Source organism: Carcharhinus amblyrhynchos, chromosome 1 (genome assembly GCF_965287045.1).
Source record: "Carcharhinus amblyrhynchos chromosome 1, sCarAmb.v2.hapA, whole genome shotgun sequence".
Classification (NCBI taxonomy): domain Eukaryota; kingdom Metazoa; phylum Chordata; class Chondrichthyes; order Carcharhiniformes; family Carcharhinidae; genus Carcharhinus; species Carcharhinus amblyrhynchos.
This window is the reverse complement of record NC_137324.1, coordinates 48,088,294-48,107,567: the sequence shown is the minus strand read 5'-3', so window position 1 is coordinate 48,107,567 and position 19,274 is coordinate 48,088,294. Positions and strand designations below refer to the sequence as shown.

Sequence of the window (19,274 nt, the reverse complement as noted above, 5' to 3'; positions counted from 1 at the left end):
TGCAGATACTCAAGGAATAAATATTCCTGTCTGTGCTCCAGGCACATTCCAGGATTCTATATCACATTTCCAGGAAGCAATGTTAATGGAAACATTGGCTGGAATTCACCGAACTTGCCCACATCTCGGGTTCTCACTACAGTAAGTGGAGTTTTGGCTGAATGCCAAGTTTTCCATTCTCGCTGGCAGTGGTGGTACGACGAATGAGATCAGAGAATCCCGCCTTTAATTGCAGATTTACAATGCACGGTTTTGCAAAATGCACCTCAGCTTTTCACTCAAACGATTACCCCTTAATTTTAAGCTTTCTAGATGACTCGGAGGCTCTGGAAGTGATTAGTTAATTCATACAATAACAGGCCAGAGGCTGGGAATTCTGCAGCAAGTAACTCATCTCCTAACTTCCCAAAGCCTGTTCACTATCTACAAAGCACAAGTCAGCAGTATAATGGAACGCTCTCCACTTGCCTGAATGAATGCAGCTCCAACAACACTCAGCCAACTTGACTGGCACCTTATCCACCACCTTCAACGTTCACTATCTCTGCCACCAATGCACAGTATCATCAGCGTGTACCATCTACAAGATGCATTGCAACAACTTTCCAATTCTCCTTCACTGACCTTGGATCCCTGTCACCTAGAAGGGCGAGGGCAACAGATGCATGGGAACACCACCACCAACAAGTTCCTCTCCAAATCACAAACCATCCTGATTTGTAAATATCTTAATATTCCTTCACTGTTTCTGGGTCAACATCCTGGAATTCCCTTGAGTGTTATGGGTTTATCTGCATCAGATGGACTGCAACAGTTCAAGGAGACAATTTGTCTCTATCTTCTCAAGGGTAATTGGGAATGGGTAATAGTTACTTGTTTTGCCAGCAACCCTCACATGTCATGAAAGAATGAAAAAAATACAGACCCAGAGTAGTAACTGAATTGGCGGTCTGTGATGGGTTTGCTGATAGCAGATGTGTTTCTTGTTTAGGAAATAAAAAGACTCACTGTGATCCCTACTGCTGATTGCTCTCCAGTGATAGCCAAGTTTTAGCTAGTGGCACTCTCACTCTTGAGTTAGAAGGTTATGGTTTCAATTCCACTCTGGGAACGTCACACAAAATCTGCATTGACACTCAAATGCAGGACTGAGAGAGCTGCATTATCGTAGGTGCAGTATTTTGGATGTGATGTTAACTCAAGGTCCTGTCTTCCCTCTCAAATTAATGTAAAGGACACCCTGATGCTACTTTGTAAAGCAGGTGAGATATCATTGGTGACTTACTAAATATTTATTCCTCAACCCTCTGTGGTGAAACATTATCTGATCAATATATAAATTGGCTGCCTTGTTTTGTAAATTACAACAATGGTTGCACTTTAAAATAAAGCACTTCTTTAGCTATAACGTGCTTTGAGATATCCTGAATGACTCCCTTCACTAACCTGTGGGGAAGAGAAGAGTTATTGTGTTTGAATCTGATCCTGTCATTGCCATCATCCACACATTCATCGGCGCTGACCTCTGAAAGAAGACTGACATGCATTTTTATATTGCCTATAAACAGGACATCCCAAAGCGTTTTATAGTTAAACCTTAGGTGTAGGGTTCAGAGATGAGAGTGTGACTAGATTGAAGGCACCATGAAACTACCAGAGTGGAAAGGTAGGCCAGAGAGACTCTGTTAAGAGTCATCAACAAACCATTACAAAAAATACCAACGTTCCTAAATCTTAATAGTAATTCCTGTCCTCACTCCAATGAGAGAGCAAAGTAAGTCGACTTTCTTCAGTATTGCCACCATTTGTCTTCATCTTCATTTATTAACATTAAATGATATTTCTGAGTGTAGTTCTGCTGGCACTATCTAAATTTTTGTATGTTTTGTACTTCTATTCCCTAATACTTAACTCATACTCTCCTTATGTTCTTAGGTTCCTTCTGCAAGCATCCTCACATTTAAAAATGTATCTGCAAAATCATTTAACACGTGATCAGAGGATCTGAAATGAGCCCTCAGACACTCTGCTAATCGACTCCATGAACCTTTTAGATTGAGATTGACTTCTGAGACTCTGCAAAGGCTCTCACTATTGGGACATTTACCTTTAATTTTTCCCATCTCCTAAAATGTTAGTATTCATACAATTTTCTCTCGCATTATTGGTTTGTTGTGGATATATACCAGAAGTTATGACAGCTAGCTGGGAGAGTAAAAATGATCCAAGTGGCCCACTTTTTAATTGTTCTCTGCTGAACATGCAAAACAATTCTGGTGTTTCCCTGACTCAGGCAGCACAGTTCAGGGTGACATCCAGCTGTGCCAATGGGGGACTCCAAGTACCTTGCCTTGCAACATAACGGTAACAAATTCTACAGTTGTTGGATTGACCAGCTCAGTCTTTGACTATTTAGGCCTTCAATTAGGCTTTCTAGAATTTCATGAAGGATCTGGTAATATTGGGAAATTGAGGGAATTGGCTTTTTTTTCTTTTTCGAATGTTGTGAGTTGATTTATTTAGAATAATTATTTTAGAACACTATGGACTGTCTCAGCTGCTGTGTGGAATTTGTCACAGCTGTCAAGATGTGAGCAGAGTTTTCAGAGCAGGTTTTTGGATGTGGCTAGGTCTGACACCTCTCCAGAAGCTGTAAATGAATAATGTCACAGAGAATTATTTATGGTTATTTTCTTTTGGTGGACTTGGCTGTAATGGGTCTAGGTGGCAAGTAAAACCATTCCTGGAGAAACTCCAGCTACAAATAGATGGAGAAAAGTGGAACATGTTTCAGAACCTTCACACGGGTTAATGCTAAAACTTCTAACAGTAATAATCTATTCTAACAGTAATAATGTATACATTAACTGTAACCAGATCCAGATAAAGGAATTTTGTTACTTATGTGAAAACATACCTCACTCCAGTTTCCAGCCTTCCAGAAACCATTGTCCAAACTATCTTCAGATTCAAAATCATCATAGTCTGTAGCGTTGACGAAAGTATTTGGGCTATTTGTAGTTGGAGCTCTCTTCCAAGGTACTTTGGTGGTAAATTGTGTTTGGGAGAATGACAAAGTACTTCCAATTGTTTTTGAGAATTTCACCCATTGCGAGCGTGTGATACCAACTAAGTGAGAAGTAGTGAGCTCAGGATTGTCCTGCGGGCTGTTTTCATCATTAAAATCTAGATCAGGTGCTACGATGTCACTGCTGTTAGGAAAACGCTGTGGATGCAGCATCCTGAGAAGTTTCATTCTTAGCCGCTCCATTGTTGCTTTGACTTTTGGATCGATTTTTAACCTTGGGGGACCAGGCTTTCTACTTCCAGAACCTGGAAAAGGTGTTTTGACATTTGGCTTAACTATTTGCGTACTACCAGGCTTCACTGTAGTCACACGGGTTGCTTGTGGATTATCATGCAAAGTTGATTCTTCAGCATTGATGGGGGCTGCAGTAGTCTTTGCATCCTCATATTCATCTGTTATGAGAGTAAGTTGAGGTGTTTTTGTAAATGGAAAATGATCAGCAACGTCTAGTGTGCTAAGAGGATCATATTCTGAGATATTGTCAGTTTCACCAGTGGTACTATGTGTCCAATTTATACTTTGACTTGCAGGTGTAATGTTTTCAGCTTCAAGGACCCTCTTCCCGTCAGTGGTATCATTTTCATCAGTCAGATTCCGGTGAATAGCAATAAGGTTGGAATCATCATGTCCATCATGTGACTCATTGCTTTGCTGTTTTGGGACTGGCTTGTCTTGCAAATGGGTCTGTTCGTTTGTAGTGGTACCCATTGTAGTTACAGGGCTTGCGCTAATGGTTGGCTGCACCGTGGTGTTGACAGGAGGAGGCTGCTCAGTCGTCACAGGAAGTTGTTTGGGTTTAGGTTTAACTTTTGCACCCGAGTGGTTCGGGCCGTACTTGGGCCCCAGCTTACTTGGGAGATCTTTGGTATAAGTCTTGCCACCTTTGGGCTTTCGAGGGGGGAACAGGATTTTCTTTTTGAGAGGACAGTTCCGTAAGCCACACAAACTTTTTGTGTTTGGCTTTTTGGACACATTGCAGAGCTGTTTATTATTCTTGGTGCACATCACTGTCCTTGTGCGGAAGCCGCCTCCACATGTAACTGAGCACTGAAAAATAAATAGCAAAGATCAGAAGGGATCACACGGTGCAGTTTAAATGTATCTCAACAACGGATTTGCTTCCATTGAGAATAAATAATCACTTCATGAACGTTTTTAACACTAAGATTTGAATGAAAGGAAAATTATCTTCTTTGCTATGTTATTATCACGGACCCTTTTCTTCATTCTTTCACTCAGTTCTTGACTGTGGACAGTTTTGTTTTGTCACCAATGTTTCTCAGAATTCCTAAATTGATAAAACTAGATTGTTTGCAAGTAACAGAATATAAAGAAAGCATGGCTTTTAAGCGCATTACAATGGAAGCTAAAATAGCTTCTATGTCTCAATGTGCAGTATAGGTAAGAGTTCTTTAAGGTCACATTTCCCTTACTAAGTAAGGTATCATTGAATTGAATCGTCTGCAGCCACAGGTGAGGAGCCTGAAGACTGGACGTTAGCAAATGTTGTGTCTTTGTTTAAGTAGGGCTGCAGGGAAAAGCTTGGGAACTATAGGCTGGTGAGTCTAACATCTGTACTGGGTAGGTTGCTAGAAGCTATTCTGAGAGAAACAGCACGGTGGCAAAGTGGTTAGCACTGCTGCCTCACTGGTTTGGGTCACTGTCTGTGTGGAGTTTGCACGTTCTCCCTGTGTCTGCATAGGTTTCTTCTGGGTATTCTGGTTTTCTCCCACAGTCCCAAATGTGCAGGCTAGGTGACTTGGCCAGGCTAAATTCTCCGTCAGTGTACCCAAACAGGTGCTAGAGTGTGGTGACTCGGGGATTTTCACAGAAACTTCATTGCAGTGTGAATGTGAGCCTACTTATGACTAATAAATAAACTTAACAGACATTTAGAGAGACAAGGACTGATTAGGGACAGTCAACAAGGCTTTGTGAGTGGAAAATCATGTCTTATGAATTTGATTGAGGTTTTTGAAGGGGTAACCAAGAAGGTAGATGACGACCAAAGCAGTTGATGTTGTCTAAATGGACTTTAGCAAGGCCTTTGATAAGGTACGGTTTGCAGAAGGTTAAATCTCACGAGATCCAGGGTAAGGTAGCCAATTGGATAAAAAATTGGTGGTTGTAGAGAGTTGTTTTCCAATACAGTTCGCCTAATGCCACAACAGGTCCATGCCATCTCCCTGGCTCTGCATTCAACCTTGGAACACCTAGATAATAAAGACACCTATGTCAGACTTCTTTTTACTGACTACCGTTCAGCCTTCAACGCCATTATTCCCATGAAATTCATCTCCCAACTCCATAGCCTGGGCCTTGGCTCCTCCCTCTGCAACTGGATCCTGAATTTCCTAACCCACAGACCACAATCAGTAAGGACAGGCAACAACACCTCCTCCACGATCATCCTCAACACCGGTGCCCCACAAGGCTGTGTTCTCAGCCCCCTACTATACTCCTTATACACCTACAACTGTGTGGCCAAATTCCCCTCCAATATGATTTTCAAGTTTGTTGCTGACACCACGATAGTGGATCAGATCTCAAACAATGATGAGACAGATTACAGGAATGAGAGAGAATCTGATGAACTGGTGCGGCGACAATAATCTCTCCCTCAATATGAACAAAACAAAGGAGATTATCATCGACTTCAGGAAGCATAGAGCAGAACATGCCCCTATTTATGTCAATGGGGCTAAAGTAGAAAAGGTCAAGAGCTTCAAGTTTTCAGGTGTCCAGATCACAAACAATCTCTCCTGGTCCCCCCATTCCGACACTATAGTTATGAAAGCCCACCAAAGCCTCTATTTTCTCAGAGGACTAAGAAATCAGGTATGACTCTCATCAATATTTACAGATGCACCATAGAAAGCATTCTTTCTGGTTGTATCACAGCTTGGTATGGCTCCTGCTCTGTCCAAGACTGCAAGAAACTACAAAAGGTCATGAATGAAGCTCAATCCATCATGCAAACCAGCCTCCCATCCACTGACTCTGTCTATACTTGCCGCTGCCTTGACAAAGCAACCAGCAAAACTAAGGACCCTACACAACCCAGACCTTCTCTCTTCACCTTCTTCCATCGGTAAAAAGAACTAACTGACTCAAGAACAGCTTTTTCCCTGTTGCCATCAAACGTCTGAATGGATCTGCCTCCCATTAAGTTGATCTTTCTCTATACCCTATCTATAGCTGTAATATTACATTCTACACTCTCTTGTTTCCTTCTCTATGAAAGCTATGCTTTATCCTTATAGTGCGCAAGAAAAAATATGAGAAAGCTAGTTCACAATAAGGCTTACGTTAACATTGCAATGAAGTTACTGTAAAATTCTCCTCGTTGCCACACTCCGATGCCTGTTAGGGTCAATGCACCTAACCAGCACATCTTTCAGAATGTGGGACGAAATCGGAGTACCCGGAGGAAACCCACGCAGTCATGGGGGGAACGTGCAAACTCCACACAGTGACCCAAACTGGGTCGCTGGCACTGTGAGGCAGCATTGCTAGCCACTGTGCCACCATGCCACCCTGGAAGAGAAAAGACTTGTAAAACTACAGAGAAATGGCAAGGAGCAAGACTGGCTAAGTAGCTCCAACATTAGTGGCCTCCTTCTGTAATTCCATGTTTAGCCTCACACTCCTGCTTTTTCATCTATAATCCTGCAAGTTCCTCACCCTCAAACAACGGCTCATCTTTACAAAAATAATTCGCAAGCAGTGCACACTCTGACTACTCTCTGAATGATAAACATTTCTCCTCACCTTTCTTCTACTTTCTTTGATAATGATTTTAAATCTATGCCCTCTTGTTATCGATCCACTTGGAGCAATATACTTCGCTTGTCAAAACAGATTCCCTGCTGAGCTAATGCTTTATTGGTCTGGGCTCTCAGCCAAGAATGTGTAACGAGGACAGGTGAAAACCCAGAAGGCTAGACATTCCAGCATTTACACTGAAGACTTGTGCCCCAGAACTAGCCAGGGTGTTCCAGTTCAGATACAACAGCGGACTCTACAGACAACATGGAAAATTGCCCAGATATGTCCTGTCCACTCAAAGCAAGACATATGCAACTCAACTAAACAAAAATAACAATTTTGAGGTGGGGTGGGCTATAAACAAGCAAATAACTAATGCGTGCAGAAACGGAATGGCGATAATTATGGGGGATTTTAATCTGCATATTGATTGGATGACCCAAGTCGGACGCGCTGTGCTTGAGGAAGACTTCTTGGAACGCTGTCGGGATAGTTTCCTTGAACAGTGTGTAACGGAACCTACGAGGGAGCGAGTTATCTTAGATCTGGTACTGTGTAACGAGGCAGGTAGAATTAGGGATATTCTTGTGAGGGATCCTCTTGGGATGAGTGATCATAGTATGGTTGAATTTCTGATGCAGAAGGAGAGTGAGAAAGTAGGGCCCCAAGCCAGTGTCCGCTGTTTGAACAGAGGGGAGTATGATAAGATGAGGGCGGAATTGGCGAATGTAGACTGGGGGCACAGATTGGTTGTTAGGACAGCTGAGGAACAGTGGAGGATTTTTAAGGAGATCTTTTTCAGCAGAATTATATTCTGGTGATAAAGAAGGGCTGTAAGAAAAGGGATAACCAGCCGTGGTCATCGAAGGAAATAAAGGAGAGTATTAAATTAAAAGCTGAGGTGTACACAGCAGCTAAAAATAATGGGGAATTAGAAGATTGGGAAAGATTTAAAAAACAACAAAGAATGACTAAGAAAGCGATAAAGGAAAGATAGACTATGAAGCTAAATTAGCTCTAAATATAAAAAAATTATAGTAAAAGTTTTTACAAATATATAAAGAAGAAGAGACTGGCTAGAGTGAATTGGAGGACAAGAGGAGGAATTTAGGGGTGGGTAATGAGGAAATGGTTGAGACTTTAAATAAGGTTTTTGTGTCAGTCTTCACGGAGAAGGACACAAACAGCTTACTGAATATTAAAGATAGAGGGATGGTAGGAGATGAGGTCCTTAACGCAATTACTGTCACTGGAGAGGCAGCGCTTGGTAGACTAACGGGACTGAAGGTAGACAAGTCCCCAGGACCAGTTGGAATGCATCCCAGGGTTCTGAAAGAAATGGCAGAAGTAATAGCAGATGCCTTAGTAATTATTTATCAAAATTCGCTGGACTCTGGGGAAGTGCCGGAAGATTAGAAAACAGCTAATGTTACTCCACTGTTTAAAAAAGATAGCAGACAAAAGGCAGGGAATTATAGGCCGGTTAGTTTAATGTCCATAGTTGGAAAAATGCTAGAATCCATCATTAAAGAAGAAATAGCAAGACACCTGGAAAAGAACGGTTCGATCAAACAGATGCAGCACGGATTCGTGAAGGGGAAGTCGTGGTTCAACGCATTTACTGGATTTCTATGAAGATGTGACTAGTGCGGTAGACAGAGGGGAACCGGTGGATGTGGTGTTTTTAGATTTCCACAAGGTGTTCGATAAGATGCCTCACAAAAGGTTGCTGCAGAAGGTTAGGGTACACAGAGTTGGGGGTTAAGTGTTGGCGTGGATTGAGGATTGGTTATCTAACATGAAGCAGAGAGTTGGAATCAATGGATGCTTTTCTGGTTGGCAGTTGGTGACTAGTGGCGTGCCGCAGGGATCGGTGCTGGGGCCTCAACTGTTTACCATTTACATAGACGATCTGGAGGAGGGGGCTGAGTGTAGGATAACAAAATTTGCTGATAACACGAAAATGAGTGGAAAAGCAAATTGCGTGGAGGGCGCAGAAAGTCTGCAGAGAGATCTGGATAGGCTGAGTGAATGGGCGAGGACCTGGCAGATGGAGTATAATGTGAGCAAATGTGAGGTTATCCACTTTGATAGAAATAACAGTAGGAGGGATTAGTATTTCAAGGGTGAAAAGCTGCAACATGCTACAGTGCAGAGGGACCTGGGGGTCCTTGTGCACGAATCGCAAAAACACAGTCTGCAGGTGCAGCAGGTGATCAAGAAGGTAAATGGAATGTTGGCCTTTATAGCGAGGGGGATAGAATATAAAAGTAGGGAGGTCTTGCTGCAACTGTACAAGGCACTGGTGAGGCCACAACTGGAGTACTGTGTGCAGTTTTGGTCCCCTTATTTGTGAAATGATATATTGGCCTTGGAGGGAGTACAGAGAAGGTTCACCAGGCTGATACCGGAGATGAGGGGGTTAGCTTATGAAGAGAGATTGACTAGACTGGGCCTGTACTCGTTAGAGTTTAGAAGGCTGAGGGGGGATCTTATGGAGACTTACAAGATAATGAAGGGGCTAGATAGGGTAGGGGTAGAGAGATTCTTTCCGCTTAGAAAGGAAAACAGGACTAGAGGGCACAGCCTCAAAATAAGGCGAGGGGGCGGGGGTGCAGTTTAAAACGGAGTTGAGGAGGAGCTTCTTCACTCAAAGGGTGGTGAATCTCTGGAATTCTCTGCCCGTTGAAGTGGTGGAGGCTACCTCATTGAATATATTTAAGTCACGGATAGATAGGTTTCTGATAGATAAGGGAATTAAAGGTTATGGGGAGAAAGCGGGAAAGTGGAACTGATCCACTTCAGATCAGCCATGATCTTATTGAATGGCGGGGCAGGCTCGAAGGGCTAGATGGCCTACTCCTGCTCCTATTTCTTATGTTCTTACGTTCTTATCTAATTACCACCTCATCAGCCTACTGTGGATCGTCAGTAAAGTGATGGAAGATGTAGCTGTCAGAGCTATCAGGTGGAATTTATTCACTCATGACTTGCTCACTGACGCTCAGTTTGTATTCTGCCAGGGCCACTCAGCTCCTGATCCTATTACAGTCTTGTTCTAACATGGTTAAAAGAACTGAATTCGAAAGCTCAGGTGGTGCAAGAGTCTCTATCCTTAACGTTAAAGCAGCATTACACCAAGTACGGCATCAAGGAGCCCTAGCAGAACAAAAGTTAATGAGGATTGGAGATCCACTGATCGAGTCATTCCTAAGATAATGGAAGATGTTTGTGGTTGTTGGAGGTCTCAGTCCTAGTACGTTCCTCGGGGTGGTGTCATCATCTTTGGCTGCTTCATCAATGACCTTCCCTCTAACCAAAGTCAGAAGTGGGGATGCACAATCTTCTGTACCATTTATAACTCCTCAGGTATAGTAACAGTCCATGTCCAGTACAGCAAGACTTGGACAACTTTCAGGCTTGGGCTGATAAGTGCTAAGTAACATTGCCGCTCAGGTATCCAGGAATGATCATTCTCAACAAATGAATCTAACCATCCCCCCTTGATATTCAACTGCATTGTCATCACTGAACACTCCACCATCAATATCCTCGTGGTTACCACTGACCAGAAACTTAATTGGATCAGCCATTTAAATATTATGGCAACAAGTGTCAAGAATGTAAAGTATGTTTGGGTGAGGGTCCAGAATTCCATTATAGCATTGTAACTTCTGTGCCCCAAGAAAAACATTAATTGATAGTTTTGACTCTCTGATCTTTTGTGTCAATTGCACAATATTTATTTACATAGATTAAAGTGATTTTAAATGCTTACAGTTTTTGCTGATGGCACTTTAAAGAGTCTGCATGATTGATCCTTGTATTGGGCAGTACTAAAGGAGTTTTGTTTAATTAGTGGAAGGATATCAGTGAAAGAAAAATTTCAAGCTTTCTTTATAATGCATTCACATTTACACAGAGGTAGCATGGTGCCACAGTGAATAGCATTGCTCCCTCACCATGCCAGCGACCCAGATCTGTGTGGACTTTACACATTTTCCACATGTATGCATAGGTTTCCCATGTGCAAACTAGGTGAATTAGTCATAATAAATTTTACCTCATTGTCTAACAATGTGTAGCTTAGGCGGATTAGCCATGGTAAATGTGTAGGGTTACAGTGATAGGGTGGGGCAGTAGGCCTGGGTAAATGGTCATTTGGAACATTGGTGTAGATTCAATGAACTGAGTGGCCTCCTTCCGAACTGCAGGGATTCCATAGATTCTGTTGTCACTGTAGGATTCATTGGTTCCATGCAGTGCGTAGTGGGTGAATTGACATGGAAATGCCATAACTTACATGGAGGGCATGGATGGAGCATGGGGATTGAGGGTGAGAAGATGTAAGGGATAAGGGCTGTGGAACTTCACTTTTTTTATGACTTGGATGGCGTCTTACAGCACTGAGGTAGGCAATTTACAGAATACACCTCAGTACCCAGCAGCTCTTATGGCTGTCCCCAAACTTTTCCCAGGCTGGGTTGGTTACAAGTCACTGTCTGTGAGGCGTTTGCGTTTTCTCTCTGTGTCTGTGTGGGATTTCTCTGGGTGCTCTGGTCTCCTCTCACAGTCCAAAGATGTGTGGGTTAGGTTGATCGGCCATGCTAAATTGCCCCTTAATATCAGGGGGAGGGGTTGTGGGAATGGGGCCTGGGTGGAATTGTCATAGGTGCAGATTCAATGGACTGAATGGTCTCCTTCATTTCCATTATTTCAAAGGGATCGATTCCATCCACACACCTTGGAAGGAAGTGTTAGCAAAGATAGAATTTTCATTCCATAGGGATGGGTAGCTAGGGATAAAGATGTGGTCGAATCCATCCCTTTGAAACAGTGGAAATGAAGGAGGCCATTTGGTCCATCAAATCTGCACCTATGACAATTCTATCCAAAGTAGGGTACTGGCTTGCTAATTCAATGCTGCGACTGCTACAGTCCATTTCAATGAAGAGCAGAAGAATCCCTGTGTTGGTTTGATATTTCTCTGGAAGGCTCCATTACTGAGCAAGAAGCATTCCTGGTACATCAGGGCACTGCTAATGCAACTGCCTTGACCAGGCAGGAATCCCCTCACAGTGCAAGTCAACATTTTCAACTGGTTTTGAAGAAACTCAGTGCAAGAGAACAGGCAGCTTGGGGAGCTGAGGAAGTTAAATGGATTTCCCAGCTTTTAAGTTTATTATTGTCACAAGTGAGGCTTACATTTGCACTGCAATGAAGTTACTGTGAAAATCCCCTAGTCACCACACTCCAGCACCTGTTCAGGTACACTGAGGGAGAGTTTAGCATGGCCAATACACCTAACCAGTACGTCTTTTGGACTGTGGGAGGAAACTGAAGCAGCCAGAAGAAACCCCACAGAGACACAGGGAGAACATACAGACTCCAGAAAGGCAGTGACCCAAGCTGAGAGTCAAACGTGAGTCACTGGCGCTGTGGCTTTGTACATTGTAAAGCCAAAGGGCTGTATAATCTGCCCACTGTCCACAATTGTTATTCCAACACAAGAGGAATCCCCCATAAATTTACAATTTAAAAAAAGTCATTACATGATTTTGATGTTTATTGGTTGCAATAAAAAGAGAGATGTTTCCTCAAAAGGCAACAACCCAAACTTTAAATTAAAAGCAGCTGACTGTTAACTCTTCCAATCAAGCTACCTTGTAATTTATAAACTAAAAACTGCGGCCTAACAGTAGGATTTTCAAAGGGGTGCTCTCAATCTCACTGTTGCCACGGCAGAAATACCAGAGAAAAGATGTTAGCTTGCCATTTCAAAACTTCTATTATCTTGCCTTCTCAAAATAGCTTGCAGTGTTCAAAGTTAATCCGTCTTCTAGCTCATAGCTGCATTAACAATTGTACACAAAAAATGTATGCATACTGTGTAATTGCTTAATTATATATTATGTATACCAATGCAATACATCTGCGTATGGTGTAATACTTTTTCTTCTGCGTCAGAATTACCGATTCAAGACCCTGCGTGTGGGTTGAGCTTATAAGCTATATTGATATTCCCCAGGCAACAAACTCTTGCATCACAGTATCACATCAAAAGGTCTCTGAGTTCTACATTCTTAGAAGTTCTGTCAGTAAGATGGAATACATAATCAAGACTTAAGGTGCTTTTTTGGTTGGTTTAAGTGGACACTGAAGATCCCACATTGAAGACTAACTGACAGTTGTCTTCACTGACTACTTCTCTGTCAGTTCCACTATTTATGGAACATTCCTGATGCATAATGACTGCTTCATTATTCAGCACAACAGCTGTATGCTAACGGCAACTCCTTGAGTGAAACACTTTGAGATATTATTTAAAAGTCTATATCAAGAAAGAAAACAATTCCACTGCCATTTGACTCAATTCTATATTGAAGAGAAGGTACATACAATGGGCTGAATTTTCTGGCCCATCCCACTGACAGGATCTTCCAGTTCTGCCGAAGACAGCCCTCTGATGGGACAGATGAGCCACACAAAACACCATCGACATCGGCGGTTCCGGAAAATCCCGCCAGTGGCCAACAGTGAGTCGCCTCTGCATTGCACGCAAGAAACAATCCTTTTTACTGTATCCCAATACATTAACTACAATATTAAATCAAATCAAAAACAGGAAAAATTCCGCAAGGCGGCTTGGAAATTCCCACCCATGGAATATATATCAGAAATGGTGTGCCTTACTTCACTCCAATTACCCACGGTCCAGTTTGAGGGACAAGGCGTATCTCTTTTGCAAGTCATTTGGGTCCTTGGCTTGAGAAGTTGATTGCACTCTGAACTAGGAAGGGCTTGCTCATCTGTTCCCACCGTTCGAACACAGAGAACTGTACGTTTCTTAATACCAGTGTCACCACATGTTGTTGAACATTTCTGCCATTCACCAGTCCACCACCTGGAAAGGAAAAAAGGTATCAAAGCCAGAATTTGATGGAACAAATCTTTATGAGACAATCGTACATCTATTTCATCAGTGCTAAGAGAAAGCTTATTCTTTATTAATTCTGTATGGATTCAGAATTTGTAAAATTTACAAGAGCTTGAAACATCACTTTTTGTTCACGGCCTGTTCATTCAGATTCTTCCAACCAGATAAAACAATTTAAAATATATTTATTTAGCAGGGGAAATGCTTGGAACATTTAACTTTTTACTGCAATTGTGTGTTAAGAACTTGGTTGATGTTAGACATGAGGGTATTTCAAAACACAGAAAGGTAACTTGGAATGCAGGTTCTTAAGAGTGTGTTTCTTTCAATTTGATATAATGCAAGGAAAGATATGCAAACCAGTGAGGGAAAAACAGTGCTTTGTTATAGCCATTCAGAGAAAAGAATGATTATTAACATGTAAAAACACACAAGAAAGGTCACAATACAAAATTAAGGTGCACTTAACTACAATAATGGCCACGCACACACATATGAATTGACTCTGATGCCATCTATTTAAGTCCCTGAATTCTGAGAAATGTCCCTATCCCAAAACAGTCATCCCAAACAGTATAACACCAAATCCAGCAAACTGTTACCATCCACAAATGATCTTGAAGTTTCGGAAAACCTTTCTTCAGTTCAGTGTAGTTTTTCTCAGAGGTTTTCCAATCATCAGCTTCTAGTCTAGAGTTCTGCTATCTGAGAGAGTTTCTCTTTACAGCTGGGTGTGACTCACCAACTGCTTCCATTTTTCTCTCCTTTCTATCCCTCTGCCAGTACAAAGCCACCTGGCTACTGATGTATCATATTTCCTTTTTGATCTCTTTCTATCTAAATGATTCACCTCAGAGAGGTTGGACTTAAACCTGGTGTTGTGAGACTTCTTACTGTGTTCACCTCAGAAGCCACGTTTTTAGCACATGGGTGTGAACTGTATTCTAATGTTTCTACTATGAATTCATCTCTTCTGCAGTTTTAACATATATGTTTCTGTACACTATTAGTCCCCATTTCAGTTAAATAAATATTTGCTTCCTCTGCTATTTCACATGTCCAAAACCACTGCAGACAGCTGCAGTCTAATAAATTCTTCTTTCATCCCCTCCTTCAAACATTATTTTATTCATACTTCTTTCAATCTTCATATTATGCAATTCTTAAATCTTTACTTTATTCAAGGTTCTTGACATGTAGCAGGATAATATCGATCAGAAATGATCAGACACACAAGGATGGGTTTAATCTTGCCTCTTGACTTGAAGGCAAGGGGGTCATTAAATCCAGAGGGGTAACCACTTTATTCCCTCAGCCTTTCTCCCATCATCATTAAAGCAGTGGACTAATTGAGGCCCTCAAGTGGACAATTAATTAAAGGCTTCATCCAGCCACTGCTGGATATTAACCGACAGTGAGAGAGGCCCATGCCAGGCCCACAGGCTGGAGTGAAAGGGGAGGTTTGTCTATGTTGGGAGGTGTTGGGGATGGTTGTGGGGTGAGTGTTGGGATTTAGATGGATTTTGGGGGATGGCGGGTTCCTCCTTCATATTTCTATCAACTTATATCTAATCTTGTAACCATGCCACGGTTCAGGATGAGAGACTTCCTATTTAAATGCAGTTTCACGTAACAACTAATCTCTGTCATGCTGTATATTTTCACAGCTAAAGTTCTCAGGCAGGAAGCTTCGTTCAGTATAATAATTGAGACCTGATCCAAATGTAAATGTCTCCTGAATACTTTTGCATACGATTAGCTCCAACCTTTGATTTAATGCTTTAATTATTTCTCATTCAATCCATGACCCATTTGCAAACGCCTGCAGCTGACCTTTTTAATTTAATCTCCTCCTCCCTTTTTCCCCATTACAACCTCTATGGTTTCTACTCTTATCATTTGATTAAGCCAAATGAATAATGTAAATGTATATGGCATGTTCTGCAGATATGGTCAGAGAGCTCTATGGTACAGTCCAGGCATCAGGGTATGTATAATGAATTGATGCTGCTGTGGAGCCTCATGGATCGGGAAGCACACATTAGCTTTTTGGCCTTTAGTAGGCCCGTGTAGAATGTTCAGCCTTAGAAAATGAATAACTTGAGGCATTTCTCCAGGAGCTGCTGTTTGTCTTTGCTGGAGTTACAGCCAGAGACCAGGAGGCCCACTGCAAAATTCCAGAGACGTTTTAATCAATTTCCTGCATTGACTTTATGCTGTTGTTAACTCTTCTAATGAACCACATTTGTGGTTTGCAATCCCTAGTCTCACAGTGGGATAGAATTTATACAGCGGTCCACTCAATCTCAGTCGAAGTACCAGAGGAGTTAGCTTTTTATTAATGGCTGTTACCATCCCTCCTAAAAGACCCATTCTCATTCCCTCTGCCCTAAAAAAACACCACAACCCCATCTCCAGCTTCCCTTTCCTCTTCAGAGTGTTTAAAAGTTTCTCCGCCACCTAATTTCCCTATTGGTCTTTCACGTAATCCCATCTGTTAGTGGGTCTTTCAAAGCTATGAGTCACCTCCTGTCTTACATTAACCACTATACCCTGATCCCTTTCATTTTTCAGAACTCCCTGCTGTCTTTCACACTGCCAATTACACCACCCTTCCCTTATGCTGCTCCTCCATTGTTCTACTCAGTGAATTTATCCTTGTTTGCGTCAACTGTTACCTATCCATATTCCTGGACCTCTGAAGTCAACTAACTAAGTTTAGACCCCAGCCTCACCCTCCTATTCTCATAGGCAGAATGTTCATAGGTGGCATCTCCAACCAAGGGAAAAAAACAGTTCTGGCCAGAATTCTTATTTCCCAGTTTTACTAGAGTTCCAATTTAAAGTATACAAGACCAGTCCAAACCAGCGTTCTTATTTCCCCATTTTACTGCTTTTCCTTCTGGCAGGGCAATATTTGATGCTTGACTGAAAAGCGCAGTGTCAGCTATTTACAGGAAGTCCTGCTGATTAAGTGCCAATCAAACAAATAACTAGAAAACAGTGGACCTTCCCCAGGAAAAGGCCGCCATGCAAGAGTTACCAGCCCCAATAAAAGGGTTGCAGGTCTTCACTGCTCAGTGGCGGCACCGGTGGTAGTAGCTGCTACCAGTACTACATCCAGCCGAGGTTCTGGATTGAGAATGGATCCAGGCACAGGTGAATGATGGTGGGAGGTGGGCCATGGGGTGGAAGCCATACGGTCGGGATCACAAGGGAGGGTTGTCACAGCAAGGAAAGGCGTGTGGCTCTCAGTGGGTCTCCTTCTAAATGTAGGATTGCATAATTGAGTAACAAGTGTCCTCGGATGAGGGTACCCCTCTCAGAAATCCACAAGCAATCCAGCAAGGCTTTGATTTGTGGGCTTCCCACAAGGTGAGTTCCATAGAACATAGAACATTACAGCACAGTACAGGCCCTTCGGCCCTCGATTTTGCGCCGACCAGTGGAAGCAATCCAATGACCCTCTAACCTAAACTATTCCAATGTTATCCATATGCCTATCCACAGACCATTTGAACGCCCTTAAAGTTGGCGAGTCCATAACTGCTGCAGGCAGGGCATTCCACGCCCTTACTACCCTCTGAGTAAAGAACCTACCTTTGACATCCGTCCTATAATTACCACCCCTTAATTTAAAGCTTTGTCCCCTTGTGTTAGCCATCACCATCCAAGGTAAAAGGCTCTCACTGTCCACCCTATCCAATCCTTTGATCATCTTGTATGCCTCAATCAGGTCACCTCGTAACCTTCTTCTCTCCAATGAAAATAACCTCAAGTCCCTCAGCCTTTCCTCATAAGACCTTCCCACCATACCAGGCAACATCCTGGTAAACCTCCTCTGCACCCTTTCCAATGCCTCCACATCCTTCTTATAATGCGGCAACCAGAACTGTACACAATACTCCAAGTGCGGCCGCACCAGAGTTTTATACAGTTGTAACATGACCTCACGGCTCCGAAATTCAATCCCTCTACCAATAAAAGCTAAGACACTGTACGCCTTCTTAACAACCTTCCATGGGTGCCACTTGGTGATTACCAGCAGCAGTGCAATGCGGCCTTTAAGTGGCCATTGCCAACTGAAGGATCTCAATTTGTGTTGTCATGAAAAGGCTCTGTCCTGCCACTCACTCGCCCACTCTACCAAACCTGCCATCAGGAAAGACATCAAAATTTGCCCATAGGATTAGTATCCATGGCCACCTGAAGAGTCAGCAAGGAACACATCCTCAACGACACTGCCTGCCCCATGGCTATTTAACACTTCATTGAGAGACAGCAGCTCTCAAATCTGTGTAGCGCCAGAAGTTGCAGTGGTCAGGACCGGGACGGCAATCAGTCCCTGCAGCCTAAGTCCCATGATTCCAGGAAAAGGTATGTTTTGAGAGTTTTAAGGTAGGTTAGAGTAGGGGAGGCACTGGAGGTTAGGCAGAAGGGGACTGGTGAAGCTTTGTTACACTCCCTCAAGAGCAAGACCATCCTTCCTCAGAAAAGGAGACCAAAACTGCACACAGTGATCTAGGTGTGTCCTCACCAAGGCCATGTATAATTGCAGTGTTGGGGTGTTGGCAGAGAGGGTGGAGGGTAAAAGGTGGGAAGGTTCATTGACCAAGGCCTCAACTGTCCAACAATAAAGTTGAGGAGAGGCTCGGGACAGTGGGAATCCAGCAGGAAGCTAATCCAACAAACTTTAGGCTCACTGTGCCCTTCCACCACTGCATCCCACTGCAACCCCCCTCCTCATCCAAGCCCTGTGCCTAGAAACCCACCAACTGGGGAGCCTAATAATCTGCCCCATATCTATGCTGATGCCCTGATCACCACCTCTCTCAATTTAGTGTTCCCAGAACCTGCCCATTTTTCTGCTCTCCCTGTGCTCTTTACCCTAGTCAATGTTTGAACAGCCATATTTGCCACATAAAATGTTATGTACTGATAAACTTTTGATAAAGCAAAATACCAATATATGTATCCATGAATTTTGTTACTGTTTTAATTCAATTAATTTAAATTGATTCAAGGTTGGATTAGAAGTTTTCTGTTCGACAAGCGAGTCAAGCATTAATAGGGAGGGCAGACAGGAAAGTGGAGAGGCCGTAACCACATCCGCCATGATCTTTTGGAGGAGGCTCTAATGTCCAAATGGCCTATTCCTGCTCCGCTGTTCCTATATTCCCAAAAGTTAACTCAAATTTCTCCCTCCTCAGATGTTGCCAGACTTGCTGAGTATTTCCAGAATTTTCTGCTTTTATTTCTTCTGATTTTGGTTCAACTGTCCGATGTACTGATTTGTAGTTGAAGATAGCCAAGCAAGGAAAGGCAAGATTATTTAAAATCAGTAAATGGAAAAGTTTTCAATTAAATAACATAGCAATAAAGAAACTGAGTGCCATATTTAGGAGCAACTGTTAACAAGAATTTGTTAGCTAAACTGAAAAGCAAAAATCAGAAATTAAATATATTTGTTAACACCTGTTG

The 19,274-nt window shown here is 42.5% G+C and overlaps 1 protein-coding gene across 2 annotated transcripts in view; it reads right to left on the bottom strand.

Moving 5' to 3' along the window:
* The window catches only part of LOC145362534 (A disintegrin and metalloproteinase with thrombospondin motifs 12-like), a 510,217-nt gene that overhangs the window by 57,965 nt on the left and 432,978 nt on the right, over positions 1 to 19,274 (bottom strand). Inside the window, exons 18-20 of one of the 2 annotated variants that reach the window (XM_080218596.1) lie at positions 13,550 to 13,760; positions 2,918 to 4,135; positions 1,447 to 1,525 (exon numbers count right to left, since the gene is read on the bottom strand). In XM_080218596.1, coding sequence (XP_080074722.1) covers positions 1,447 to 1,525; positions 2,918 to 4,135; positions 13,550 to 13,760 — 1,508 coding nt within the window. The remainder of the gene's footprint in view (positions 1 to 1,446; positions 1,526 to 2,917; positions 4,136 to 13,549; positions 13,761 to 19,274) is intronic. The other variant, XM_080218577.1, reaches the window with a different exon arrangement.